This window comes from Protopterus annectens, chromosome 16.part0, assembly GCF_019279795.1.
Source record: "Protopterus annectens isolate FY-2018-M chromosome 16.part0, PAN1.0, whole genome shotgun sequence".
NCBI lineage: Eukaryota > Metazoa > Chordata > Ceratodontiformes > Protopteridae > Protopterus > Protopterus annectens.
Genome location: NC_056750.1, coordinates 45,505,124 through 45,532,043, shown reverse-complemented (window position 1 = coordinate 45,532,043; position 26,920 = coordinate 45,505,124). Strand labels below are relative to the sequence as shown.

The window sequence follows — 26,920 nt, the reverse complement described above, 5'->3', positions numbered from 1 at the left end:
TAAATTTGAAGGCAATCGGTTAATTGAGGAAGTGAAGGGTCTATAAACGGAAACTGAACGTTGTAATCGGGTTTCTGAAGATGCCCCAAGTACTAGGGACGAAAGCACTTGACCTGGTTTTTGTTTTTTATCTCGTCAATCAGTGTTTGTTCAAATACATATGTGTGGTACCTGGAATGCGATTTGTGAGTTGGATTTTTGCCTGTTTGCCAAGATCTGTGACTATTTTTGCATCTTGTTTGTTTTTTTAACTGGATCTGGACCTGTTTGCTAATACAAGCAACTCCTTTCTGATCATGGGGATGTGTCACTATGTGAGGCTGTTTGCTTTACTGGTATTTTTATTCTTAGTGTTTCCAGAATGTTTTTCTGTTTACATCTTAGTTTTTTCCAGAATATGTATCTTTTCGTGATTAACAGGTCATTAGACCCCATTATTAGTCTCCTTCTTCTCTGATCAATTTTCTAGAAATCGGGATCGCCATTTGAAATAGACAGTGACTCCATCTGAAGTCTCCCATTTCCTTTAGTGAATATGAGAATTAATAAATTTGAAGATAAAGAGTGTATGCAAAAAGCTAATTTGCTAAACTGTCTACTAATCAAAAATGCTGTCTTTCAGGAATGGAAATGCGTTCCTGCTGCTCTTTGTAACTATCACAAACATAATAAGTAACCAGTTATACAGTGGAAATACAAGATATATATAAAAAATGATATATTAAAATTATATTAGAAATTCAGTTTTTGTGTGTCTTTTTGAATATTTAATATTGGTATATATAAATGTTGAACAGTAGTTAATCATGAAACCTAAAATTATTCTACATATGTAGACTGAAATTTTAGCATGACTTGAAAAGTTATATAATTTAGTGTGATTCACAAAACAGTCAAAATATTTAAAATGAATATCTGACTTCATATCAATATTTACCTGACTCATGTTTCCCCAAGAAAAATGCAAAACAAAAAAAAATCACATCTGCAAGTTGTAATTTTGCTATTTAAATTGCAGCCATTATTAAAAAGAAAAGGAAAAGAAACATTTCTGATAAATATTTTTCATTTGAGTTGTTCTCATAGTTTATTTCCATATGCATTGCTGATGACCTGCCTAAAACAGACATATCATAGGGATGGGATGCCCAGGCAGGAATAAACAACCACTGTGACATGTGGGGTAGGGGTAAAAATAAGCATTGACTGCAAGGTGTCCTGAGCCAGACCTGATGGCAGTAACAGACCACACAAGGATGAAAAGTAATCAGCATTGTTTGTTTCAGCACCATTACAAACTACTTAAAAGAGCAGTGCAAAAAGAAGAATTTACCCCAGCACAGCAGTGCTCGACACCATTACAAGCTCTCCTTAAAGGAGTGGTACAGAAATGGGAATGTGCTTCAGCACAGCAGTGATTGACACCATTACAAGCTCTCCTCCTTAAAGGAGTGGTACAGGAATGGGAATGTGCTACAGCACAGCAGTGCTCGACACCATCACAAGCTCTCCTCCTTAAAGGAGTGGTACAGAAATGGGAATGTGCTACAGCACAGCTGGACTCGACACCATTACAAGCTCTCCTCCTTAAAGGAGTGGTACAGAAATGGGAATGTGCTTCAGCACAGCAGTGCTCGACACCATCACAAGCTCTCCTCCTTAAAGGAGTGGTACAGAAATGGGAATGTGCTACAGCACAGCTGGACTCGACACCATTACAAGCTCTCCTCCTTAAAGGAGTGGTACAGAAATGGGAATGTGCTTCAGCACAGCAGTGCTCGACACCATTACAAGCTGTCCTCCTGAAAGGAGTGGTACAGAAATGGGAATGTGCTTCAGCACAGCAGGACTTGACACCATTACAACCTGTCCTCCTGAAAGGAGTGGTACAGAAATGGGAATGTGCTTCAGCACAGCAATACTTGACACCATTACAAGCTCTCCTCCTTAAAGGAGTGGTACAGAAATGGGAATGTGCTTCAGCACAGCAATACTTGACACCATTACAAGCTCTCTTACTTAAAGGAGTAGTACAGAAATGGGAATGTACCCCAGCACAGCACTGCTCAACACTATTACAAGCTCTCCTCCTTAACTCATTAACCCCAAGTACCATTTCACAGTGCCTCTGTGCTTACAACCAAGAGTGCTGTGAGACAATAGGAATTGCAAGCTGTTACCCTCAAGTACCTTCCACTGGTGTGCCCAACTGCAATGTAGATTTGTAATGTAAGCAGAGTGTAAAACATGCCTAAATTGTATTCTAACTTATTTACCTTATACACATATGATTCAGTGTGTTTTATACATGCTGCTCACATTTAAGTTTTTGAAGAAAATCAGCTTGTAAAGCAGTAGATTATGCAAGTGGTGGCAGCCAATCGGATTAATGCAATCCAAGCCACCACTTGCATAACACCTCCACCCCAAATCTAAATTTCTTTTGTTCTCACAAATAAATAGAGGGTCCAGCAGCAGGTACTTCCTTTCTTTTTTCTGATATTTGCAGATTCTACCTGCTGCTGGATCCCTCTATTTATTGATCACAATTGGAGACACCCATTTGGTGTTTTTTGCTTGGAAGCTCTCCTTGTTTTTCTTCTGTGGTGCCAAGAACTGCTTCTTACTGCTAAACTGATTTTGCTTCTGGTAAGGTAAGCTGACATTGTGTAGGCTAGGGTAGTGTGTTTGATTCTTGTGTTTTTTTGTGCACTGATTGCAAGTGCGTGTGGAGAGAATGGTGTGTGTGTGTGTGTGTGTGTGTGTGTGTGTGTGTGTGTGTGTGTGTGTGTGTGTGTGTGTGTGTGTGTGTGTGTGTGTGTGTATGAATGTAGAAGTGCCTGCTTGTGTGTTGAGAGAACATATGAGGAGTGTGTGTATGAATGTAGAAGTGCCTGTGTGTGTGTATGGGAGAGTGAACTGTTAAGGAATGAATGACGAGTGTGTGTATGAATGTAGAAGTGCCTGTGTGTGTGTATGGGAGAGTGAACTGTTAAGGAATGAATGACGAGTGTGTGTATGCGGTTTGAGAATGTATAATAACCCTTTTCCGTTGCAATACTTCTCCGGAACAGTCAATGAAAGTGTTCCCAAAAAATAAAGCCAAATTTAGTTGGCGAGTATAAAGCTTTAAGGAGGGTTCTGTTGAAAAATATATAGGCCTTTAAAGTACATGCTTAATATGTTTGATGTGATTTCCTTCAATCATATTTTATTTTTATTTCAGGGCTGTTCATTTTTATTTTAAAGTGTAATGGTGCCTTGCCCTCTTCTGTATTTACAAAACCTCCTCATGTCAACTCAGTGTTTCATGCTCAGAGGTTTCACATATGCTGTACTGTTAAAACTATTCAAAAATGCCAGTTTAAAATGGCAAAGCTGTTCAGTGTCATAGACAAATATTATGACAGGGTTTAATCAAGCCTTTGATATGTTTATGGCCAGGGAGTATGACACTCAGAAGTTAGTGCAGCTTTACCTAGCCAAGAAATTTGGTAAAATGATATGGACTGTGACAGCAGGCAGTTATGTAAAGAGGTTTATTATTCAATGTTCCTTGAAGTTACACATTTCCCCACTCGTATAATCACACGGTTGATATACATAAGTTAAGGGATCTCTGTCTCTCCTCACACTGGCAAATAAAGGGTGCTCTTATTAAAAATAATAATTTAATTTTTGCTGAACGTGGCTTTTGAAATGCCTTATAAATGCTATACCATCTTAATATTAATACTTCATGTGACTGTGTCTGCAAAATTATTTTAAAAAGTGGAATACTACTGGATATGTATTTTGGAGTACAGAATTATAGTCCTTGTAGGTGTTATCAGTGGGTATGCATCCTTATGGTAATGCACCTACTGTTGTTATATTTTGAAGTCTAACATTTTTGCATGTCCTGTTACTAATAAATTTTGCTTCTTTAAACAGTTTTGCTCTTGTTCTGCACATGGGGTAGTACATATAACCACCAAACCAAAGTGGTTAATTTGCAGTAGTCTTTTAATAAGTAAGACTGGGCGTGGCTTATGGTATCGGGTAGAGTATAGGAGTTGTGGTATAGATTTAGCTAAGTTATTAGGGTCCAGTGTAAGGTAGTGCTGGTATTAGTGCTTTTGCTCAAGAGTGGGGATTGTGATTAGTTGCTTAAAGCCATGTAGATTTATGCTGAGGTTTGGAGATTTTTTGCTTATTTTTTCCTATCTGTATTTACATCACCGAGTATGACTGCTGGGTATATTGTGAAAAGGATGCTAAGGATGGAGCTGCCAGGTAAGAGGAAAAGAGGAAGGCCTAAGATAAGGTTTATGGATGTGGTGAGAGAGGACATGCAGGTGGTTGGTGTGACAGAGCAATATGCTGAGGACAGGAAGAAATGGAAACAGATGATCCGCTGTGGTGACCCCTAATGGGAACAGCCGAAAGAGAAGAAGAAGTATGACTGTTTCATAGGGTATGTTTTGTGAAATTCAAGAAAGCACAGGTTCGAAGATGGGGATGTTATTACCTGGTGAGATATAAATGGAAGCAATAGCAATTTTATGAGTTGCTTTTATTGGTACTGACATATACTGGATATTGTAGGATTGTCATTATTGTTTTTCTTTGCAACAGAGCTGCTGCAGTCCTGAGTTTGTCCTCCTGTACGACATACCTGGTAACTATGAACCTGTTTTCAGTTTTTCATCCATTCCCTATTGCAATACTGCCAGCAGGCATTGCATTTGTAGATGAAACACTGAAATATACAATTGTTTGCTAGCAGCAAGCTTTACATTAGTTATATGTGGAATTATTCAGATGTCTTTCTCTTTTACAGATATTGAGCATACTGACTGATATTGGTGGATTTCCTATATTTCTCTTTTACAGATATTGAGCATACTGACTGATATTGGTGGATTTCCTATCTTTCTCTTTTACAGATATTGCGCATACTGACTGATATTGGTGGATTTCCTATCTTTCTCTTTTACAGATATTGAGCATACTGACTGATATTGGTGGATTTCCTATCTTTCTCTTTTACAGATATTGAGCATATTGACTGATATTTGTGGATTTCCTATCTTTCTCTTTTACAGATATTGAGCATATTGACTGATATTGGTGGATTTCCTATCTTTCTCTTTTACAGATATTGAGCATATTGACTGATATTGGTGGATTTCCTATCTTTCTCTTTTACAGATATTGAGCATATTGACTGATATTGGTGGATTTCCTATCTTTCTCTTTTACAGATATTGAGCATATTGACTGATATTGGTGGATTTCCTATCTTTCTCTTTTACAGATATTGAGCATATTGACTGATATTAGTGGATTTCCTGTCTTTCTCTTTTACAGATATTGAGCATATTGACTGATATTGGTGGATTTCCTATCTTTCTCTTTTGCAGATATTGAGCATATTGACTGATATTGGTGGATTTCCTATAGATGTCTCCTGACTTACTTGCTGACTATTTCAAACATGGAGCTACCGTATCTTTTTGGCTTTTTTTCTTGGCTTTGTCAGTCATTTGTGGAATTTAGCTGGGAGGAAGGGCTGAATATCTAAATGTTATACTATTTCACTGAATTACTCAGGTCTTCTCTTTACTGATGATAACGAGTCTGTGTTACATAACAGCTGCAGGTGATATAATGAATGCCTATAGTATGTGCAGCAATTATCACCCGTGTCTGAGCATGCATAATGTTGCACATCATTATCACAGTGCAGCTACAATACAGCACTGAGTCATTATCACTTTTCAGGCAAAACTCTCAGCAGCTGTCACTGTTATTCATCTGTGTTGTTGTTTACATGTGCACTTTCTGTGCCCCCTTGTCAGTCATTGTGTGTAATTTGGTGTTTTCATGAGTGGTAGGTATGTACCACTGCGGCGTCAGCACCACTTATGTACCTTATGAAAAGAATAATGCCCCTGTGGATAAGAGGGAAGATTTGGATGGTCTAACCAGGTAATGCATATGATATACATATATATGTAGTATTCCAATACATCTGTTAAACATCAGTAGTAATTTGTTTGCATTTTCTTTCCTGTGTAGGTTCTTCCTCCTTATGAAAGTGACATGGCTTCATGAGCAGGAGAACGACAAGTGAGAGTGTGGGTATGTGGCCATTCCTACATTCACTGGACTGCCAGCTATGCCTCCATAACTAAAAACCACTACAACTTGAGCTTCCCCATATGCACTGTGAAGGTATACTGGATTGCAAGAAGAGGTATGCATTGGAGTGGAGTACTGCAGTTGTTGGAAGAGAAGTGTTCCACCTATCTTGAGCCCAACATCCTTGTGCTGCACATTGGAGAGAATGATATCATCAATCAACCACTTGGAAGGCTACAGTTTCAAATCAGAGCAATTTTTGAACACCTGCAGTCATGGTAGCCACACTGTCATTTTGTGTGGTCTGACATAATTCCTCGCCAGATATGGAAAACAGCAAACAGTCAACATCCAGTGCACAAGGCCAGACATTTACAGAATGGGTTCATACATGGCTTGATGGACAGGGTCGGTTGATCTACAATCTGCCATGACAGCATCACCGTAGAAGATGTTCACCTGTTCAGAAGGGATGGCGTTCACCTAACTGAGGAGGGCGTTGCGTTGTTCTTGACTGACCTCCACAATGGCCTGAGGAGAGCTATGCAGGATTGGTAGCTTGTGAGCAGAATGGAAAGCACCCATGACCAAGTAGGACCAGTATGGTAAGTAAAATTCTATTATGAGTTGTGTTGTGTAAAATATGATATTTTTCTGAGTTTGACAAATAACTGTGGTAAAGAGCTTGTGAAGATGCTGAGAAAGGACTGTTTCAGGAGAGTGCTACCATGTACAATCGAATATGTCAGTAACCATCCTGCAATACCTCTTTTTTATTCTTCTTTTATCAGGCATATGTAGAGTTTAGATGACAGGAAAGGCTTAGTAATACAGAACTTGATCCCTTAGGTCCATTTCTGAACGGATACATGTAAAGAGAAAAGGCACAGGTAAGGCAGACTGCTGAAACTGAAGGAGGTTGTGAGACTGTAGTGGTATCAGCTGTCTGAGTGAGTAGCCAGCACAGGTATCAGACAGATCAGATGGCCTTGCATGCCACTGAAGTTCCATGGCTGTCCTGGGTTTATTAGTGGAGTGGCGGTCCTTACTTTGTCTTTTCTCTTTACACGTACCCATTCAGCAATATGCTGGCTACACCAAGATTGTGTATATTTACAATGATATCTGTCTACATGGTAAAACAACTGAGTCTGAATGCTGTACACAGATACAGATATTAGTCTGTTCGGGAGTTAGGTTATGGAAATTATTATTTTTTTTCATATTTTGGTAAATAACTTTGCAATATGGAATGTGGTAAGTAATACCTCAATTTGAAGACAGTATTGATAGTTGCAACATGGTAAAATAACTATGCCCATATGTTGCAGACATGTACAGATATCAAAGTTTGTTTCCGGCTTAGGTTATGGAAATTATGATTTTTTTCATATTTTGGTAAATAACTTTGCAAGGGACCTTCTGAATGTGCTAAGTAATACCTTATTTTGGAGACAGTATTGATAGTTGCAACATGGTAAAAGAATGGTGCCGGTATGTTGTACACATGTACAGATATCAATGTTTGTTTTGGACTTAGGCTGTGGAAATTATGATTTTATTTTTCATATTTTCATAAATAACTTTGCAATGGAGCATCTGAATGTGTTAAGTAATGCCTCATTTTGAAGACAGTATTGATAGTTCCAACATGGTAAAAGAGCTGTGCCTATATGTTGTACACATGTACAGATATCAAAGTTTGTTTCAGACTTAGGTTATGGAAACTATGATTTTTTTTTTTCATATTTCGGTACATAACTTTACAAGAGAGCATCTGAATGTGCTAAGTAATACCTCATTTAAAAGACAGTATTAATAGTTACAACATGGTAAAAGAACTGTGTCTGTATGTTGTACACATGTACAGATATCAAAGTTTGTTTAGGATTTAGGTTATGGAAATTATGATTTTTTTTTTCATATTTTGGTAAATAACTTTGCAATGGAACATGTCAGTGTGTCAAGTAATACCTCATTTTGAAGACAGTGTTACTCCTTACAACATGGTAAAAGAAATGTGTCTGTGCACTGTACACATGTACAGATATCACAGTTTGTTTAGTCTTGCAGGATTATGAAAATTATACATTTCCAATACTTATTATTATGCTCATAATCTTCTCAAGGGAGCATGTTGATGACACAAATGATGCATCATTTTGAAACTGTCATTGAGACACACAACTTCTACACTGATATGTAGTTTATGTCTGTTACAGATGATGAGATATTATGCTTTGTTTATCAGTTATGAGAAATATTATATTAATCATATTTCTGTGAATATCTCCATAAAGGAGCATCACACAGTAATGGTTAAGGTATCATTTTAAAGCTGACATTCATACAAACAAATTAAATACAAATTATATGGGTCTAAGTGGTACACTGACCAAGATATTGTGCTTTATTTTTCCAAAAAGGTAAAAAATATGCACAATAGCATTCCTTGCCAAATATTTAATAATGACTTTGATACGCACTATCAACATTTACACTGTCAGTGTCTGCTGAACAACTTTTGCATTTACATTGTTAGTCTACCTCTTATAGTTAAAGAGTTATGAAAAAGAAGTTATGTACCTACCATAACGTTCCATGTTAGTTGTCTTCTTCTCGCCTTCTTTCTTGATGGTTGGGTTCGGAGCCACTCGGCCATCTTCAAAAGCTCGAGAGCTGCATACTGGCTCGAGGCCACCCCATATCCCATGATGCCTGGCGCTAGATACCCAGATTTCATTTGGTAAGTCTAACTGCAGACATAATAAGGAAAGGATCCTATCCTGGAATATATAAAACGTCCAGAGAGGCTACTAGACAGAAAGGAATAGCCAGAGAAGACTCAGCCAGTGAAAAAAAACATAAGTAACTCTTCTCGGTCTACAAGGATAGGGGGATGGAGGGTGGGACGCAAGAAAGAAGGCGAGAAGAAGACAACTAACATGGAACGTTATGGTAGGTACATAACTTCTTTATGTTAAGTTGTCTATCTCGCCTTCATTCTTGCTGGTTGGGACAGCGTCCCTAGCACCTGAAATGCTGGGTGGCTCATCGGAACAAACTCTTCAGAACAGTGGAACCAAAATCTGCTCTGTTTCCGGAAATCACATCCAACTTATAATGCGAAATGAAAGTATGTGGGTTGGCCCATGTAGCCGCAGCACAAACAGATTCCATGGGCAACCTAGCCTGAAAGGCCACAGAAGTGGCTAAAGCCCTGGTGGAGTGACCTTTTGGTTTAACAGGTAATTCTTTATTCCTCAGTTGATAGATAAATGTGATGATAGAAGTCAACCACCTGGACAAGGTTACTTTTGAGACTGGAAGACTTTGTTTACCCTCAGCATAAGAAAGGAAAAGTTGGTCTGATTTCCTGATATCTTTAGTTCTATGTAAATAAAAACATAGTTGCCTGTGAACATGTAACTGATGCAACTTATATTCCGCCCTGTTGGACTGGTTGAGAAAAAACACAGGAAGGTCTATGAACTGATTCAAATTATTTTCTGAAGAGACCTTAGGAAGGAAGGAAGGATTAGTCCTGAGAGCAACACTATCATTGTGGAACACTAGGTATGGAGGACGGGTACAAAGAGCCTGCAGATCCGAAACTCTTCTGGCTGAAGTAATGGCTACCAGAAAGAGTTTTCCAAGATAAAAACTTCAGGGAACAAGATGCTGCAGGTTCGAAGGGAGGCAATATTAGAGAAGCTAAAATCAAATTTAGATCCCACGGAGGTGGAGGATCTCTCACTGGAGGCCTGAGCCGAGTGGTCCCTTTGAGAAAGGCTCTACATAGCTTATGCGACATGATATTATTTCCCGACAGGCCAATGTGAAAATTTGAAATTGCAGCTAACTGAAATCTAATTGTAGCGGAAGCAGACCCAGAATGAAAGAGTTCCACAAGAAAATCCGAAATGTGGTGTATAGGGGCTAAAAAGGGGTCTATACTCTTAGTCTCTGCCCAGGAAGAAAAACATTTCCACTTACTAGCGTAAGTTTTTCCAGTGGTAGACTTGTGCGATGATAAAATAATTTCCCACACAGACGGGGAGATATCTGGAAGCCTGGTTGAGGTTGGAAGTGGAGCAACCAAGCAGTGAGCTGGAGAGATTGCAGGGATTGGTGCAGCTCACCCGACTGATGGATCAGAAGGTCTAGAACTGGGTCCAGAGTCCAAGGCTACTCGAGAAGATGATGATGCAGGAACGGGAACCATATTTGTCGAGGCCAGTAAGGAGCACTGAGGATCATTTTGCAACCCAATATGGTAGCTTTCTGTATCAGTTTTGGAATAAGGGGAAACGGAGGGAATGCATAAAGAAGTCCCTGAGGCCAATCGTGGACTAGAGCATCTCTGGGGGGAATGTCCGGGAAGTGGAAGGAGAGAGAAGAATTTGTTGCACTTGCTGTTGAAGGGGGTGGCAAAATGGTTGCAGCAAGGCTGGCCCCATTTGCGGAATATTTGGTCCGCAACTACTTGATTCAGAGACCACTCGTGATGCATGAGAATTGCTCTGCTCAGCCTGTCTGCTATGACGTTGGACTTCCCAGGGATGTGCGTTGCGATCAGAAACTGTTGGGAAGAGATCACCCACTGCCGGAGTCTGAGTGCTTCTCAACATAGGGGATAGGACTTGGTTCCGCCCTGCTTGTTGATGTACCACACTACTGACATATTGTCTGTTTGAACTGCAATGGTCCCGGTAGGAAGAGAGTCCTGAAGAGCTTGCAATGCTAGAAGCACAGCCCTCATCTCCAAGATGTTTATATGCAGGTGGTACTCGTGAGGTTGCCAGGTGCCTTGGACTGTCCTGCCCTGATAATGCCCCCCCCCACCCGATCAGGGAAGCGTCCGTGGTAACCATAGCAACTGGGGGGGTACAAATGGTTTGCCTTGGGGTACTGATGTGGAGACCATCCACCATGCAAGGTGCTTTTTGCATGCTTCTGTGATCATAATCATGTGAGACATGGGAAGCTGCTGGAAGGACCATTGGGTGAAAAGCAGCCACTGGGGGATCCTCATGTGAAAACGAGCTAGAGGAACAAGTATGATCGCTGCTGCCATGAGACCTAGAGTTTGGAGGACGAACCTGGCTTGAATTCTCTTGCATGCTAATAAGACCTGTACATGTTGATGAATCACTAATACCCTGTCTGGTGGAAGGCTTATTGGCATGTCTTTTGTATTTAAATTTGCGCCGATAAAGGTGATAGACTGACAGGGCGACAATGCAGACTTTTTGAAATTTATTGAGATACCTAGTCTGGAGCAAGTCTTGCTAGTGTAGTCTCTGGCTCGCAGAAGGTGATGCCTGGTGGTAGCAGTAAGGAGCCAGTTGTCTAGATATGGAAACACCTGAAATCCTTGCCGTCTCAGGTGAGCGGTAACTACTGCCATACATTTGGTGAACATCCTAGGGGCTGTGGTGAGACCAAAGAGCAGAGCTCTGAACAGGTAATGGCTGGCTCCCAGCCAGAAGCGAAGGAATCTTCTGGAGCATCTGTCCATTTTGATATGGTAGTACGCATCCTGAAGATCTATAGAGCACATCCAATTGTCCTGACCCAGAAAGGGCATAATGGACTGTAGCGTGACCATCCGAAACTTGGTTCTTTGTACAGATCTGTTCAGTCTGCTGAAATCCAGAATGGGTCTCTAGTCCCCTGTCTTTTTTGGTACCAAAAAGAACCTTGAGTAAATTCTGGATCCTTGCTGGTCTGCTGGGACTTGCTGGATGGCCCTTTCTCTTAGCAGTTATGAATTTTCTTGTACTGCTTGATCCCTTAGATTGGGTGGAACATCTGGAAGGGACTTGTTTGACACTACGGGAGTGCGAACAAAGGGTATTCTGTAGCCTCCGGATATAACTGACTGTACCCATTTGTCTTGCGTTATGTCTTGCCAGGCTCTTGGGTACAGCAATAATCTTCCCCCGACTGCCTCCAGAGGTGGGCAGTTGGGCAACCCTTCAGGGATGGTGGGAGGGCTTCTCAGAGAAGGATTCTCTGCTGTCCTGGTTTTGCGGACCCCCTCTGCCATGAGGGCGGCGTCTATTATTGTTCCCTCCTCTGCCCCTGGATGGGAACTCACCACGTGTGTCCAGCAAGGCTCCCTGAGATTTCCGGAACCACATTTTTCCACTCTTCTGACCCTTGGGATATGGTCTAGAAAGAGTGGAAAAATGGACTCCCACGGCAGAGAGAGTCTTGCCTTCCTGTTTTAACCTGGTAAGGGTGTCCTTCACCTGTGATCCAAAAAGAGAGGAACCATCAAAGGGGATGTTGGTGAAAGACGCTCTGAAAGGTTCCGTGAAGTTACATAGCCGCATCCAAGCATGTCTCATTAGAGCAACACCTGTGCCTGTGGCTCTACTCGCACCATTGGCTGCATAAGAAATGAGCCTCATGGAGGCGTTCACCACTGAATTAAGAGTCGCCAGCTGGGAAGCTGCCTTAGCCTGGGCCCCCTCAGCTGATGGATCTTGGAGGGTATCTCCAAGCTCTTTAAGGAGATCCCTTTGAAGGTGGGTAAAGTGGCACAAATAATTCAGAGACCACATAGAAAAGGTCACTGAAGAGAACATCCGCTTCCCATATCTGTCCATCGTCCTGGACTCCTTGTTAGGGGGATGGACAGATGAAGAAGTTTCAGCCAACTCCTTCTTTGTGGCCATCGCTACCACCATGGCATCAACAGGGACACCTTTGGTCAAAAACTGTTTATCCTGTGGTGCCATTATGAATTTAGCAGGTCTTCTGGGGGTCAGTTCCACTGTGTCTGGAGCAGACCACGCCTTCCGAGCCACCACGGACATCAGTGGGTCGAAAGGCGGAGACACCCAGGAGGGGAAGGTCGGGATCCAAACACATCCAGGAATACCGATTCATCCTCGGAGGGGCTTAGGGTGGTCCAGTTCCCCCTCTGCCTAAGCATCTCAAGGATGTCTGAGAAGGAGACATCTTCAGAGGGGGATCTCGGGGACCCTTCCAAATCCTCCAAGTCGGTATCTGATGTGAAAGACTCAGGGGAGTTAACATGCTTCCTCTTGCATTTCCTCTTACGAGGTGGCTCCTCTGAATGATCAGAGGAGGCCACGGAACAGGAAGATACACCCAAAGGGGTGCCCTGGAGCGTTGGTTCCCCATGCTTGGGGTCTGAAGGAGGGACAGAGGCAGTCACAGGCACCATAGTGGGAGGAGCCGGTGGGGATGATCGTGGAGCTGACTCAGGGGCCAGCACAATCCTCATGACCTCGAAGGCGTCCCTACTCAGATGCCGAGAAGGCTCCTGTTCCAAAGAGACCGGAATCCCTCTCCACACCAAGGGGAATGGCTCCGAAGCCAATGTAGGAGCCGAGCTCACCTGCGCTGAAGCTCCGAGAGGGAGAACGGGGTCAGACAAGGGTCCGATGCCACTCGCCCCCTCAGAGCCGACGAGGGAATCTCGGCGCCCAGACCCTTCCAAGGATGGTACCAAAGAAGTGATTGGAGCCGACGATGGAACCGAAGCAGGAGGTATCGGTGCCGAAGGTTCCACGACTCGAACCCCAACGAACTCCGGCTCTGAGCTCAAGGAAGGAGTCGGAGGAGGAATAACTGCAGATATGGATGGAGCTGACACCTGATGAGGGGGGCTGGACAACATTTTTGCTAGGGCCTGCGACTTTAACAGCCTACTGACCACTCTCTCCACATCATGATCGGATAGTCTTGAGGACCGAGAAGAGTGGGACCGATGACTGTGCTCTGATTGGAGCAGAGGAGACCTCGGAGCCGAGTGTATCAACTCCAGGAAGGGAGACCTAGATCTCTTTCGACTCCCCTTCGGCTCCGAAGGAAGAGTCAGAACCGACTGGGAGACAGGCAAATCGGATCCGGATGGAACCGAGGCTGAAGGAACAGCTTCACCCATCAATGGGTCCGAACTGGGAGCCGAAGATTTAGGTGGCTTAGAGGCCTTCATGGGCTGAATGCTGCTTAAATAATCCACGTAGGATTAACTTATTTTTACGCTCCTGCAGGACTCTTGGGCTGAAGGCATGGCAAACCAAACAAGAGTCCTGCAAGCACACGGCGCACAGACAATAGACACAAGAAGTGTGACCATCTGTCAGAGACATCTTCTGACAGCATGAGTCACACTTCTTGAATCCGGACACCTTGGTATCCTTGGACATCCCTGAAAAGAATTAGAATACCAAGGACAACACACAAAAAAACTAGGCTGTAACTACTACCACATACACTAAGTTAAGACACCCAAAACACAGCCAAGAAAACTGACAATATTGTATTTATAAGCTAAATAAAACTAAGTAAGAGCTAAAAGGTTTTTTGTTTTGTTTTTTTTTTTAAAGGCTACCTAAGAAAGTGAAGGAGGAGGGGAAAACTTTCGAACTAAAACGTATTTTCTGAAGGGATAGGGGAAGGATTAAGAAAGAATTATAGATACAACAAGTATATATATATATATATATATATATATATATATATATATACATATTTATATATATATATATATATATATATATATATATATATATATAGAAAGGTTAACTAGTATAAACAATCTACACTAACAAGCCTATAATTTTTATCAAAAAAACGAGTAAATAATGAAAATATATGACCTGAACCAGTAAGACAACCTCGCAGCAGAAGCGGCAAACGAGATTTGGGTATCTAGCACCAGGCATCATGGGATATTGGGTGGCCTCGAGCCAGTATGCATCTCTCGAGCTTTTGAAGATGGCCGAGTCGGAGCCGAGGATCGGCTCCAAACCCAACCAGCAAAAATGAAGGCGAGATAGACAACTTAACATCATTTGTTTTCTGTATGGTATTACAAATGGATTTTCTGAAAATGAGCTCAGGCTGCACTGTTGTTCCTATAGTGGAATTAAGCAGGCAGCTTTTTCTGAGCTGCTCTAGAGTGAATGAGTTAAAAGAGTGGTACAGAAATAGGAATATGCTTCAGCACAGCAGTGCTCGACACCATTAGAAGCTCTCCTCCTTAAAAGAGTAGTACAGAAATGGGAATGTGCTTCAGCACAGCAGGACTCAACACCATTACAAGCTCTCCTCCTTAAAGGAGTGGTACAGGAATGGGAATGTGCTTCAGCATAGCAATGGTCGACACTATTACAAGCTCTCCTCCTTAAAGGAGTGGCACAGAAATGGCAATGTGCTTCAGCATAGTAGCACTCGACACCATTACAAGCTCTCCTCCTGAAAGGAGCGGTACAGAAATGGGAATGTGCTTCAGCACAGCAGGACTCGACACCATTACAAGCTCTCCTCCTTAAAGGTGTGTTACAGAAATGGGAATGAGTTTCAGCACAGCAGTGCTCAACACCATTACAATCTCTATTCCCTAAAAGAGCAGCACTGAAATGGGAATGTGATTCAGCACAGTAGGGCTTGACACCTTTACTGTCATGCATCCTTAAAGTAGTAGTACAGAAATGGAAATTTGTCTCCCAAAAGACCAAATGCTAGAGTGTAAGATTAGCAACCAATGCATATATTAACGTAATAGGGGGAAGCATGATATGAGGTCAAAGCCAGCTCACAGTGGGAACAATCATGTCTTGTGCAGTACAAATGAGGGGTCCAACAATCAGGTGGCTCTGCACTTGACGTGCTGGAGTGTGAGATTGGCATGAGTCAACCACTTCTTTCAGAAAAGGAAGTGCCTAATCAACCCAAGGACGTGTTAGGTTATCTTGGTTAAGCATGAAGAGAGACCACAGCCATCTCACAATAGTTATAGTGAAGTCATGTCCGTGTAAATGAAGGGCTTCTGTATATTTAAATTTGCTTGGTTGAAAGTTACTATTTGCTGATTATCCTCTTACTCCATCTGTAAATGAAGTGAAAAATGAAAAGTTAGTAGAGGGCTGAGTAAAAAGTAGAGCAAAATAAAGTTTTTAGCGAAATGAACATTACTAGTACTCACTCAGGAGGTGTTCCTTGTCATTCAGGAGGTCAATAAGTGCTACAATTAAGAAAACAAACATTAAAACTTCATTTATCCCAAAGTTATAATTCCTAATTTTATTCATGATGCTTATAAAGAGTTATTTATGCATGTAAGTACAAGCTCCACAGGCTAACACTGACTCTACACATTAGAAACTGGACGACATTTTAGATTTTACTAGATCAACAGCTAATACAGATGACGTGAAATAAGGGACTAGCGTATTCCAGTAATTAAACTCGTCTTTTTTATGGGGGGGGGTGCAATTACTTATTACTAGGAGATTTTTCAGATGACAGTAGCAAATATTGCACTTCCATAACTGCATACTCTAACATTTAATATTTATTAGCAAGTGTATACATCAGGCAGAACTCTCTGTATTGTCAATGGGGGCCAGTTTAGCCATAAAAGATCAAAACAAGAACAATAAACATATTAATTAATGACTGCAGTCATGGCACATACAGCAAGCACATCTTAGATAAATTCTTAAGAAGTTATATGGCTTTGCATTTTGATGTCGTGAAGTATAGTATTATATACTTGCTTTGAAGGAACATGCTTAGTGACCTTTTAAAATGCGTACCCTTCCATTACCAAAGTAAAAGCATCACAGTGCCTTATATCCCAGTTTCTTTATTAGTCTCTAATATAATACTGGGTAGTGTTGATTATGTTTAAAATATATGTAACAAAATATATACACAGTCTGCAAAGTTAAAAAATAAAAATGTATTTTAATGAGAGACAGCAATATGGTGCAAGGCTTTGAAGTAAAACAAAACTATAATTGAAAGTTAGTTGTCCATTATTTAGCATCAGCATGTGATCATAGATATAACAGCACTAAAAATGTTCACAAACAATGAAGTATATGATTGTTTTTGTAGGGGACCCCCCCCCCAGATTTCCTCCTTATTTAGACATGTTAATTACATAGTCATACAAGTACAGAAAAAGGGTAAACCCAGAAATGTCCTGTTCCACATCTGCGATATTCTACTGTTGAAAACTACGCTATAATCAAACTCCAAAAGCAGTTTAAAAACTAAAAATTAAAAAACAAAATGAATCACCCAGCTCTGAAAACCCACTTCAGGTTCATAAAGGTTACCACTAAGTGCCCACTTTCTGTATCCAATAACATCCCTACCACATTGCTTGTGCTGTCCATTCACTCAGAATGGCTGCACTAATTGTACACATACTGCAGACTAAGTGGTAAACATTATAAATCCCATGTGGACTCATAATGTCAACTGGCAACACCAAACAACCACACCCCTAAAATCATATATACATAGAACAACAGTTGTTGTTGTAACTGAGCTTTGATGTTTCTGGCAAAATATTTACAGACTCAAAAATCTTTTTCTATTTCAGCTGTTCCCGTTAGGGGTCGCCACAGCAGATCATCTGTTTCCATTTCTTCCTGTTCTCTGCATATTGCTCTGTCACACCAACCACTTGCACGTCCTCTCTCACCACATCCATAAACCTTATCTTAGGCCTTCCTATTATCTGGCAGCTCCATCCTTAGCATCCTTTTCCCAATATACCCAGCATCCCTCCTCAGCACATGTCCAAACCAACGCAATCGAACCTCTCTGACTTTGTCTCCAAACCGTCCAACCTGAGCTGACACTCTAATATACTGATTCCTAATCCTCTCCATCCTTGTCACACCCAGTGCAAATCTTAACATCTTTAACTCTGTCACTTCCAACTCTGACTTCTGCCTTTTTGTCAATGCCACCGTCTCCAACCCATACAACATAGCTGGTCACACTACCCTCTTGTAGACCTTCCCTTTCACTCTTACTGGTACCCATCTGTCACAAATCACTCCTGACACTCTTCTCCACCCATTCCACCCTGCCTGTACTCTCTTCTTCACCTCTCTTCCACACTCACCATTACTCTGAATTGTTGATCCCAAGTACTTAAAGTCATCCACCTTCACCAACTCTACTCCCTGCATCCTCACCATTCCTCTATCCTCCCTCTTATTCACACACACATATTCTGTCTTAGTCCTGCTGAACTTCATTCCTCTCCTCTCTAGAGCATATCTCCACCTCTCCAGGGACTCCTCAACTGGTCCCTACTCTCACTACAGATCACAATGTCATCTGCAAACATCCTAGTCCATGGGGGCCTCCTGTCTGATCTCGTCTGTCAACCTGTCCATCACCATTGCAAATAAAAGAGGTCTCAGAGCTGATCCTTGATGCAATCCCACCTCCACCTTAAATGCATGTCATTCCCACTACAGGCTTCACCACTGTCACACTACCCTTGTACATATCCTGTACCACTCTGACATACTTCTCTGCCACTCTTGACTTCCTCATACAATACCACAACTCCTCTCTAGGCACCCTATCATATGCTTTCTCCAGGTCCACAAAGATACAATGCAACTCCTTCTGACCTTCTTTATATTTCACCATCAACACTCTCAGAGCAAACATCGCATCTGTAGTGCTTCTTCCCGGCACGAAACCATACTGCTGATCACTAATCAATCACCTCCCTTCTTAACCTAGCTTCCACCACTCTTTCTGATAACTTCAAGCTGTGACTGATCAGTTTTATCACCTCTCTCTTTGCCATGCTCCTCATCTCCTTGTACTCCTGTCTACTTTCTTCATCTCTCTGACAATCCCATTTCTTCTTCGCCAGCCTCTTCATCTGTATACTCTCCTGTACTTCCTCATTCCATCACCAGGTCTCCTTGTCCTCCTTCCTCTGTCCAGATGTCATACCAAGCACCTTTCTAGCGGTCTCACTTACCATCTCTGCTGTAGTTACCCAACTATTTGGTAACTCTTCACTGCCCCCCCCCCCGTGCCTGTTTTAACTCTTTCCTGAACTCCACCTCACAATCACCCTTTTTCAACTTCCACCATTTGATCCTTGGCACTGCTCTCACACTTAACATTTACAGACACATTTACATTTACAGACTCAAAAATAATGTATGCAATTAAATGACATTCCTTCTGCAACAATACATCCATTAAATGGCATGTCCTTGTTGCAACAATGAGGTAACGTAACCCAGTACTGATGAAATGCAGTTCTCCAGCCTTAAGGGTAGTGCATACTTTTCTTAGTACAATGGACAGATCAGGATTCTTGACTGTCCTTCCTAAGGGCAGCATGATAATCCTCTGTATGGACCATTAGCCATCATGTGTGACAGAGCCTGAATAAACTATTTTATTAATGGAGGAATCTCCTTCATGTTTCATTAGGTTGTGATAAGTCCATCACTATGGCTATGTTTCCAAGTTTTCCATTATGACAGAGCAGTTTATGGACACTCCTACTTAAGTTGTTGATACAAATACAACTGAATCTGCACAAAATGTAATTGTTGTGTACAGACATGCAGACATGGACAAGAAGAAGCAGTCAGGAGGTGAAAGGCAGCTCTCACTACTTACCTTCAGCATCATTACATACATCCTTTTCTGGCATTACAACATGGCTGACACTTGCCTGATGGCTATCTCCACTGATAGAACCTATTATAATCCCAATATGCCTACTGTTAGAAGTGCACAGCTGTGACTGCTCCTGATGTAAAGGAAATGCTAACAACCAGTGCATGAAGGACTGCTGGGACTGCAAATGCAATGCTGTTATCAGCAGGGACACTCCTGGTATGGCATGCCAGCAGCCATTTTAACCCTTATGCTAAGCATATGTCCCTTGCATTGGGAACAGTCCATTCAACAATTTAACTTTCCAGATATTGCTCATTAGTCATAATTTCTGTAAACAGAAAACATGCCTGCATGCACATAAAGTAAAAGCCATGAGGCATGCATCTGTGTCTTCTGGTGCTTGGTACTCATTATAAACCCAAACGGCATGTGTGGAGTCTGGTAAAGCACATGACCTGTATATTTATGTCCATGTACTGCATATCCTTGGTATAACAGTTTTACAAACATTAAATTATAAGGGGTTTACACAGGCACAGGCTGTTGTTGTTGTACAGACCAAGACAGACTTAAGTGGTTTGCATATTTTTATGTTTTCTTTCTATTTGCTTCTCTAATTTCATCTACTAATTGCATGATCTGCCTACAAACATTAGAAGTAGTTTTGCACATCTTGGATTCATGTACAGCTTTTCATGAATCAAACTCAAACAGTCTAATAAATAGTCTGATAATAGTAATTTAGGTGGCTGATAATGGGGGCAGTCACAATACGTAACCACTGCAAAAGCAGAAAGCCCCCAATGAAGACTTATGCAGTGTTGTCTCATAGGTGGGTGAAGAAATAACCATGCAAACCTGAAAAGGAAAACTTCAACAAACCACAGAAAAAGGTTGTAGCAAATACCCTGTCACTTTACTTCTTAATGAGAACACATTTAATGTAACTATATTTCATGTACATGTTTTGTTTTAGTTAAATAGTGATATTAGCTGGCTCATTTAGCACAAGTAAAGCAAACTGTTGCTACAAAGCCATATGATTATGTACATGAGATAAAGTGATAAGGTGTATGTGTAACTTACAGCTGTGGGAATCCCTTTGAATGATTCAAGTTGAACTGTGAAAGGTTGGCACTATTCATGCTTTGCTGCTGTTTCTGTGTGTACGGAGGCACAGGGTAAGTGGTGCTCAGATATTTGATAAGGTGTATGTGTAACTTACAGCTGTGGGAACCCCTTTGAATGATTCAAGTTGAACTGTGAAAGGTTGGCACTATTCATGCTTTGCTGCTGTTTCTGTGTGTACGGAGGCAGAGGGTAAGTGGTGCTCAGATATTTGATAAGGTGTATGTGTAACTTACAGCTGTGGGAACCCCTTTGAATGATTCAAGTTGAACTGTGAAAGGCTGGCACTATTCATGCTTTGCTGCTGTTTCTGTGTGTACGGAGGCAGAGGGTAAGTGGTGCTCAGATATTTGATAAGGTGTATGTGTAACTTACAGCTGTGGGAACCCCTTTGAATGATTCAAGTTGAACTGTGAAAGGTTGGCACTATTCATGCTTTGCTGCTGTTTCTGTGTGTACGGAGGCAGAGGGTAAGTGGTGCTCAGATATTTGCCAAAACACCTGTCCTTGGCTTGTGGGGGACCTCCAGTCACAGTTGAGTAGTTCAACTGGGAATGAAATGTGTCCAGACACAAAGTTAGCATGTCCAACAGTGTAGCTTTAATTCTTTCAGACTTCTGACTGTGTCTGTCATGGTATCTAAATTCTTTTGTAATTAAGCAATTTTAACAAGCAATAAAACTAGACTGTCGATTTATAATGGTAAAAACCCTGTCCTTACCCATTTCTGACAGCTCTTCCTGGAGATCCAGTGACTTGAGCACCTGTCTATGACATTTTTTATGCACTATTTTGTAATGTGTCTTTAAATGTGGAATAGTAGTTAACTGATTTTATTTATTTATTTATTTATTTTGCATTTGTTAACTGGATTGGTCCAGCTGGGTAAGAATTTACCCTTTTTCAGTGGAGACACGAGGGGAAAAGCCCCCAAACAGACATACAAATGCATACAAATAGAGACAAATTAACAATATTAAAGATCAAAACAATCTTATGGATACAATGGATAAGAAGAACATAATGTACTCAATGGAATAGTACATAGCTATATATCAAAAAGTGCAGTAATAGGTTGTAACAGGAGAAACAACAATAATAAATCCAGCAGGTAAGCAGGAAGGAAGTTAAGGTAGTAAGTAATATAATGAAAAGAAACAAGGTTTAATTAGATTAGTGGCTAGAAGAAGAAATGTGTAAGTGCAGGGGCTTTAGAATTGAGGGAAAGTAGAGTGGCAGTAAAAAGTAAAGAGGGGTGACTGCACAAGGGACCGTAGGTCAGAAGAGGGAATGGTGCAAAAGAAGATAGTAGTAGAGGAGGGATGTAGTGAACTAGAGGGAGGGTACAGAAAGAAGACAAGTTGGATAAAGTAAGTTACAGAAAGAGGAAAAAGGCCTTGTAGATCAGACTTAGTGGTGAAGTGGGTATGTGGAGAGGGAGGGGCTAAGTAGGATGATAACAGGTACATAAAGGGTTGTTATGGAGGTACACTATCAGGTCATGTCTGAAGTTAGGAAGGGAGGTATGACTTCTAATATGGAGTGGAAGACTGTTCCAGGTAAGGCAGATGGAGTGTTTGTAGAGTATTTTACCTATGTTCTTGTTGGGTTTATAGACTTGTAGTAAGAGTTTATCAGAGCTGCGCAGGGATCAGGGAGGGGTGTACCAGGAGATCAGGTTGTACAGAGATGGACAGTCATAGTTTAAATTAAAAATTCTGAAAGCTTGGATCAGCTGACATTTGGTCAGAAGGTGTGGGAATTCGAGCCAATGTAGTTTTATGAGAGTGGAGCAGTGATGGGATTTATAGGGGCTGCTGGTGACAAATCTAGCAATTTTGTTATAGGTTTGGTCTAGTTTTGCCAGCAGGTTATTTTGTAGATTGGAAAATAGAGGGGAGCCATAGAGGAGGGCGGGGAGGAGATAAGATTGGGCTAGCAGTAGTTTTGAGATGGGGGTCAGGAATTTGTTGTTTCTGTATAGCATGCACAGTTTTTGGTGTGTTTTCTTTATAGAATGAAGTATGTGGAGGTCTAGTTTGAGCTGGTCGTCTATGATGACACCTAGGAGTTTAGTGTATAAGTCTGGTGTTATGATGGTGCCATTTAGAGAGGATATGAGAAAGGTGGATTTGTGGTGGGTTAGAGTTTTAGGTAGGAATAGTAAGAGCTTAGTTTTAGAGGGGTTCAGGATAAGTTGATTACTGGAGTGCCACTTCTCAATAGAGTGAAATGAAGTTTGGGTGATATGGTGGAGGTTATTGATAGAGTCAGACATGGAGATCAGAGGTGAGTCATCTGCATACTGTATGATAGAGGAGAGGCTGCTGGAAGTGTGCAGGTCATTGGTGAAGAGGTTGAAAAGGAGGGGGCCGAGAACTGAAACTTGAGGAACACCGGTCTGAACTGTCAGAAAGGGTGAGAAGGAATTTTGCCATTTAACTGCTTGTAGGCGACTGGACAGGTAACTTGAGAACCAATTTAGAGTGGGGATGGAAATGTTCAGCTGAGAAAGTTTATGAAGTAGAAGGTTGTGAGAGACAGTATTGAAAGCCTTTGAGAGATTTAAGAAGAGGCAGGACACAAGTTTATTATTGTCTCTGGCCTCAGCTACAGTATGAGAGAAGGATAAGAGTGCAGTGTTAGTACTGTGTTTGGGCCTGAAACCGTGCTGGGTGTTGGTTAAAAGATTGTTTTGAGTAAGGTGTGAAAGCAGTTGAGAATGGATACACTTTTCAAGAATTTTGGAGAGGGGAGAAAGAATAGCAAAGGGACGGATGTTAGATGGTTCTGTGCAGTTACCTCCTTTATGCAGTGGGATAGTGAAGTATTCCTTCCAAATAGGGGGGACACTGGATTCTTGGATTGAGTTGTTGATTAAAATGGTGATAGGAAGGGCAATAGAGTTAGCAGCAAGTTTAAGGAATTGGGAAGGTAGGTTATCAGGGGCAGGAGTACAAGGTTTGAGTTTACTGAGGAGAGTTTTAATATAACTAACAGAGACAGGTTTGAGCATGAAGGGTTCTGAGAGGTTAGTGGAGTCAAATCGGGAATGTGAAAAAGGTGTGGGTCTGGTAATTGAAGTGACAGAACTGGAATTGGAATTAGAGGTGGGTTGGGGTTATTAGAGGTGTTAGGTACTAGTTTAGAAATGGTATCAATTAATTATTTCTCTTCTTGCTATACCCCTTCCTCCTGGGCCATGGCCCATCTGCAGCATTAATCAATAAAAGCTAACTTTATACTTGCCCTTGTGTTTTCCTGCCTTTTTTCTTTCTCCTTCATTGACTTAATGAATGATAATTTTAAAATATTGTGTAAACTTGTACTTGATTGTATCTTAAACCTATGCAAAGACTCTGTACTATTGTGCATAGAAACTATTTTTATTTTTTTCTTCCAAACATTTTTGCACTCTAATGTATTTGAATCTAGTCATTTTTTAATTATTGTATTTTGTAATTTACTTATGCTTGGAGCTTTTCTCCCCGGACCTCTACTGAAAATGGACATGTATCCAGCTAGACTAGCCTGGTCAACAGATATAAAATAAATAAATAAATAAATAAGTAGTGATTTAAATGGATGGTGGTATCTGAGGGAGATTGATTGGGAAAAGGGTTGGGGGTTGTGGGTGAGCCAGGGTTAAGAAGAGTTTTTATGGTTGACCAGAACTTCTGGGGGTTAGTAGTTTGCAGAGATTGGTCAGACAGGTAAAACTTTCTTTTGTCCTGGTTGACTCTTTTTTGTAAGTTTTCTAAGTTCCCTATAAGATTGTAGGAGGGCAGGAGATTTGCTTTTCTGATATTGTTTCCAAGTGGCATCTCTTTTATGCATAAGGTGGAAGGTTTCTTTGGCTAGCCAGGGGCATGTTTAGCTTTGACTTTTATTTTCCTGATGGGGGCAAGAGAGTTGAGTATGTTTAGGAATGTCTGGTTGAAGTAGATAACTGCATCATTTAAAGGTACAGAGTATAGGCAGGACCAGTTAATACTTGAGAGAATTTTGTCGAAGGAAGTGGTATTGAATTTTCTTTGGTTGCAGATGTATTTTAAGAGGCGAGTACTAGTGAGGTGAGGTGAGTACTAGTGAGGTTAGGTGAGTACCTATTAATGTGGATAGGTAGGTGGTCACTGATGGAGTCAAATAGTGTACCTGGCTGGTGGTACAAATTAGGAGAATTTACGAGAATCCAGTCTAGGATAGAATTGGAGTAGCTTTTGCCAAGGCGGGTAGGGGAGGAGACAAGCTGAGTAAAACCATGAAGGTTGAGACTATGAGACGGTGAAGTAGAGTTAACTGAGTTCCAGTCTATATTTACATCCCCAAGTATGATAGTTTCAAAGGGGATGTGAAGAAAATGCCAAGATAAGATGTCTTCAAGGATGGTGATATTATTCCCTGGTGGGGTACAGATTGAGGCTATCGTCATTTTTTGGTAGTTGTTGAGATGACAGGTTACTATGAGTAACTCTGCAGGGTGGAAGGCGGGAGTGGTAATTGTAAGTGGTAAGATATTGAGAGAGTCAGAAAAGAGAATGGAGACACCACCTCCCTTTTTGCTAGGTCTATCCAGTCTGTAGATATTGAAACCAGGGGGGCAGATCTCGGAGTTGAGGATGTGGGGTTTTAGCCAAGTTTCAGAGAGAGTTAAGATGTGGGGGGTATAGTGTTATATGAGTGCATGGAGTTCAGGCACGTTGTTGCAGATGCTCTGGATGTTAAGGGAGAAGAATTTTAGTCTTTTGGTTCTGTGTGTAGAAATGAGAGTGGATGAGGAGGTTCTAGTGAGAATGGGATTGCTAGAGGTGTGGGGGAAGAAGTAGTAGTGATAGCAGATAGAGTGGAGGAGTTGGAAGATAAGAATTGGTTATTAGGACCAGGGTTGGGGTGTATATCGCCTAAAAGGAGGAGTGTTGTCAGGATTTTATTTATTTATTTATTTATTTATTTGCAGTTGGTTTACCAGGATAGTCCATTGGGCCAAAAAGAACCCGTTTTCAATGGAGTCCTGGGGAGAAAAGCTCCAAAAAACAGGCAGATTAGGTACATACAAAGATTGCTACTAAAAATTATACAAAAGTAAAAGATAAAACATTTACGCTCAAAATTTACAAGCATTCAAAACAATACAATATAATGAGGATTAATGTGAGGTAAATATGATGAGACAGTGATGATGTTTTACAATATAGAGTGGTTTTTCAGTAGGCACACAAGATTTGTTAGGTAAAGTGAAGTAATCATATGTTTATGAGGGGTGAGAGCAAGAACATTCCCATTGGGACTTTAGATGTGTATGAAGAGATTTTTTGAACATGTGCTGGTTGGAGGTGCGTATGGATGATGGGAGTGAGTTCTAAAGGCGGGCTAGGTTAAAGGATAGTAAGTGTTTGCCTGGGGGATGGGATGGTTTATGAACTTCTAGTAGGTTTTGATTGTTAGATCTTAAGGCTCTATTTGGTAGGTGCATTTTAAAGGCAGAAGACAGGGAGGGACAAAGAGAGGGGCTGAGAATGAGCTTATGAGCTAAAGTCAGTTGTATATATGTGAGATGATTAGGTAGTTCAAGCCAATTTAGTTTAAGGAGAGAGGAACAGTGATGGGTGGATGATCTATGGCTGTTAGCAAATTTGGCGATTTTATTATAGCAAGAAGAAAGCTGTTTTTTTAGAGAGGTCTGCAGATTAGTTAGCAATGGAGCCCCATAGAGGAGGGAGGGGATAAGAAAGGAGGAAGCGAGAGTGATTTTGGAGGAGCTTGTAAGGTACTGATTCTGCCGGTAGAGCATACCTAGTTTTTGATGGGTTTTTTTAATATTTAGTTGTAGATGGGAATTGAAATTGAGCCGATTGTCAATTTGTACACCAAGTAACTTGGTTTCAGACACCAGTTCCAGGGGTGAGTTATCTTGGCTTGTGATAGAGAAGGTGTTTATGTCGAAGTAAGTAGTTTTAGAGGGGGTAAATACCATTAGCTTTGTTTTGGAGGCATTGAGTGCTAAGTGATTTATTTTCATCCAATGTTCTGTAATTGAAAAAGCTTCTTGAGTAAGTTTTTGAAGCAAGGAGGAAGAGGTGGCACAGCAGATAATGGTAGAATCATCTGCATATTGGATGATGTTAGCGAATGGAATGGACTTGTGGAAATCATTTATAAATATATTAAAAAGAAGGGGACCAAGAATCGATCCTTGGGGAACTCCAGTGGGGGT

General features: G+C 41.1%; 1 protein-coding gene across 2 annotated transcripts in view; it reads right to left on the bottom strand.

The window, feature by feature from the left end:
* LOC122790425 (mediator of RNA polymerase II transcription subunit 12-like) overlaps positions 1 to 26,920 on the bottom strand; it is a 224,127-nt gene that overhangs the window by 89,500 nt on the left and 107,707 nt on the right. For both annotated transcript variants that reach the window (XM_044057948.1, XM_044057949.1), the window contains exon 4: positions 16,097 to 16,135. In XM_044057948.1, the coding sequence (XP_043913883.1) occupies positions 16,097 to 16,135 (39 nt within the window). The remainder of the gene's footprint in view (positions 1 to 16,096; positions 16,136 to 26,920) is intronic.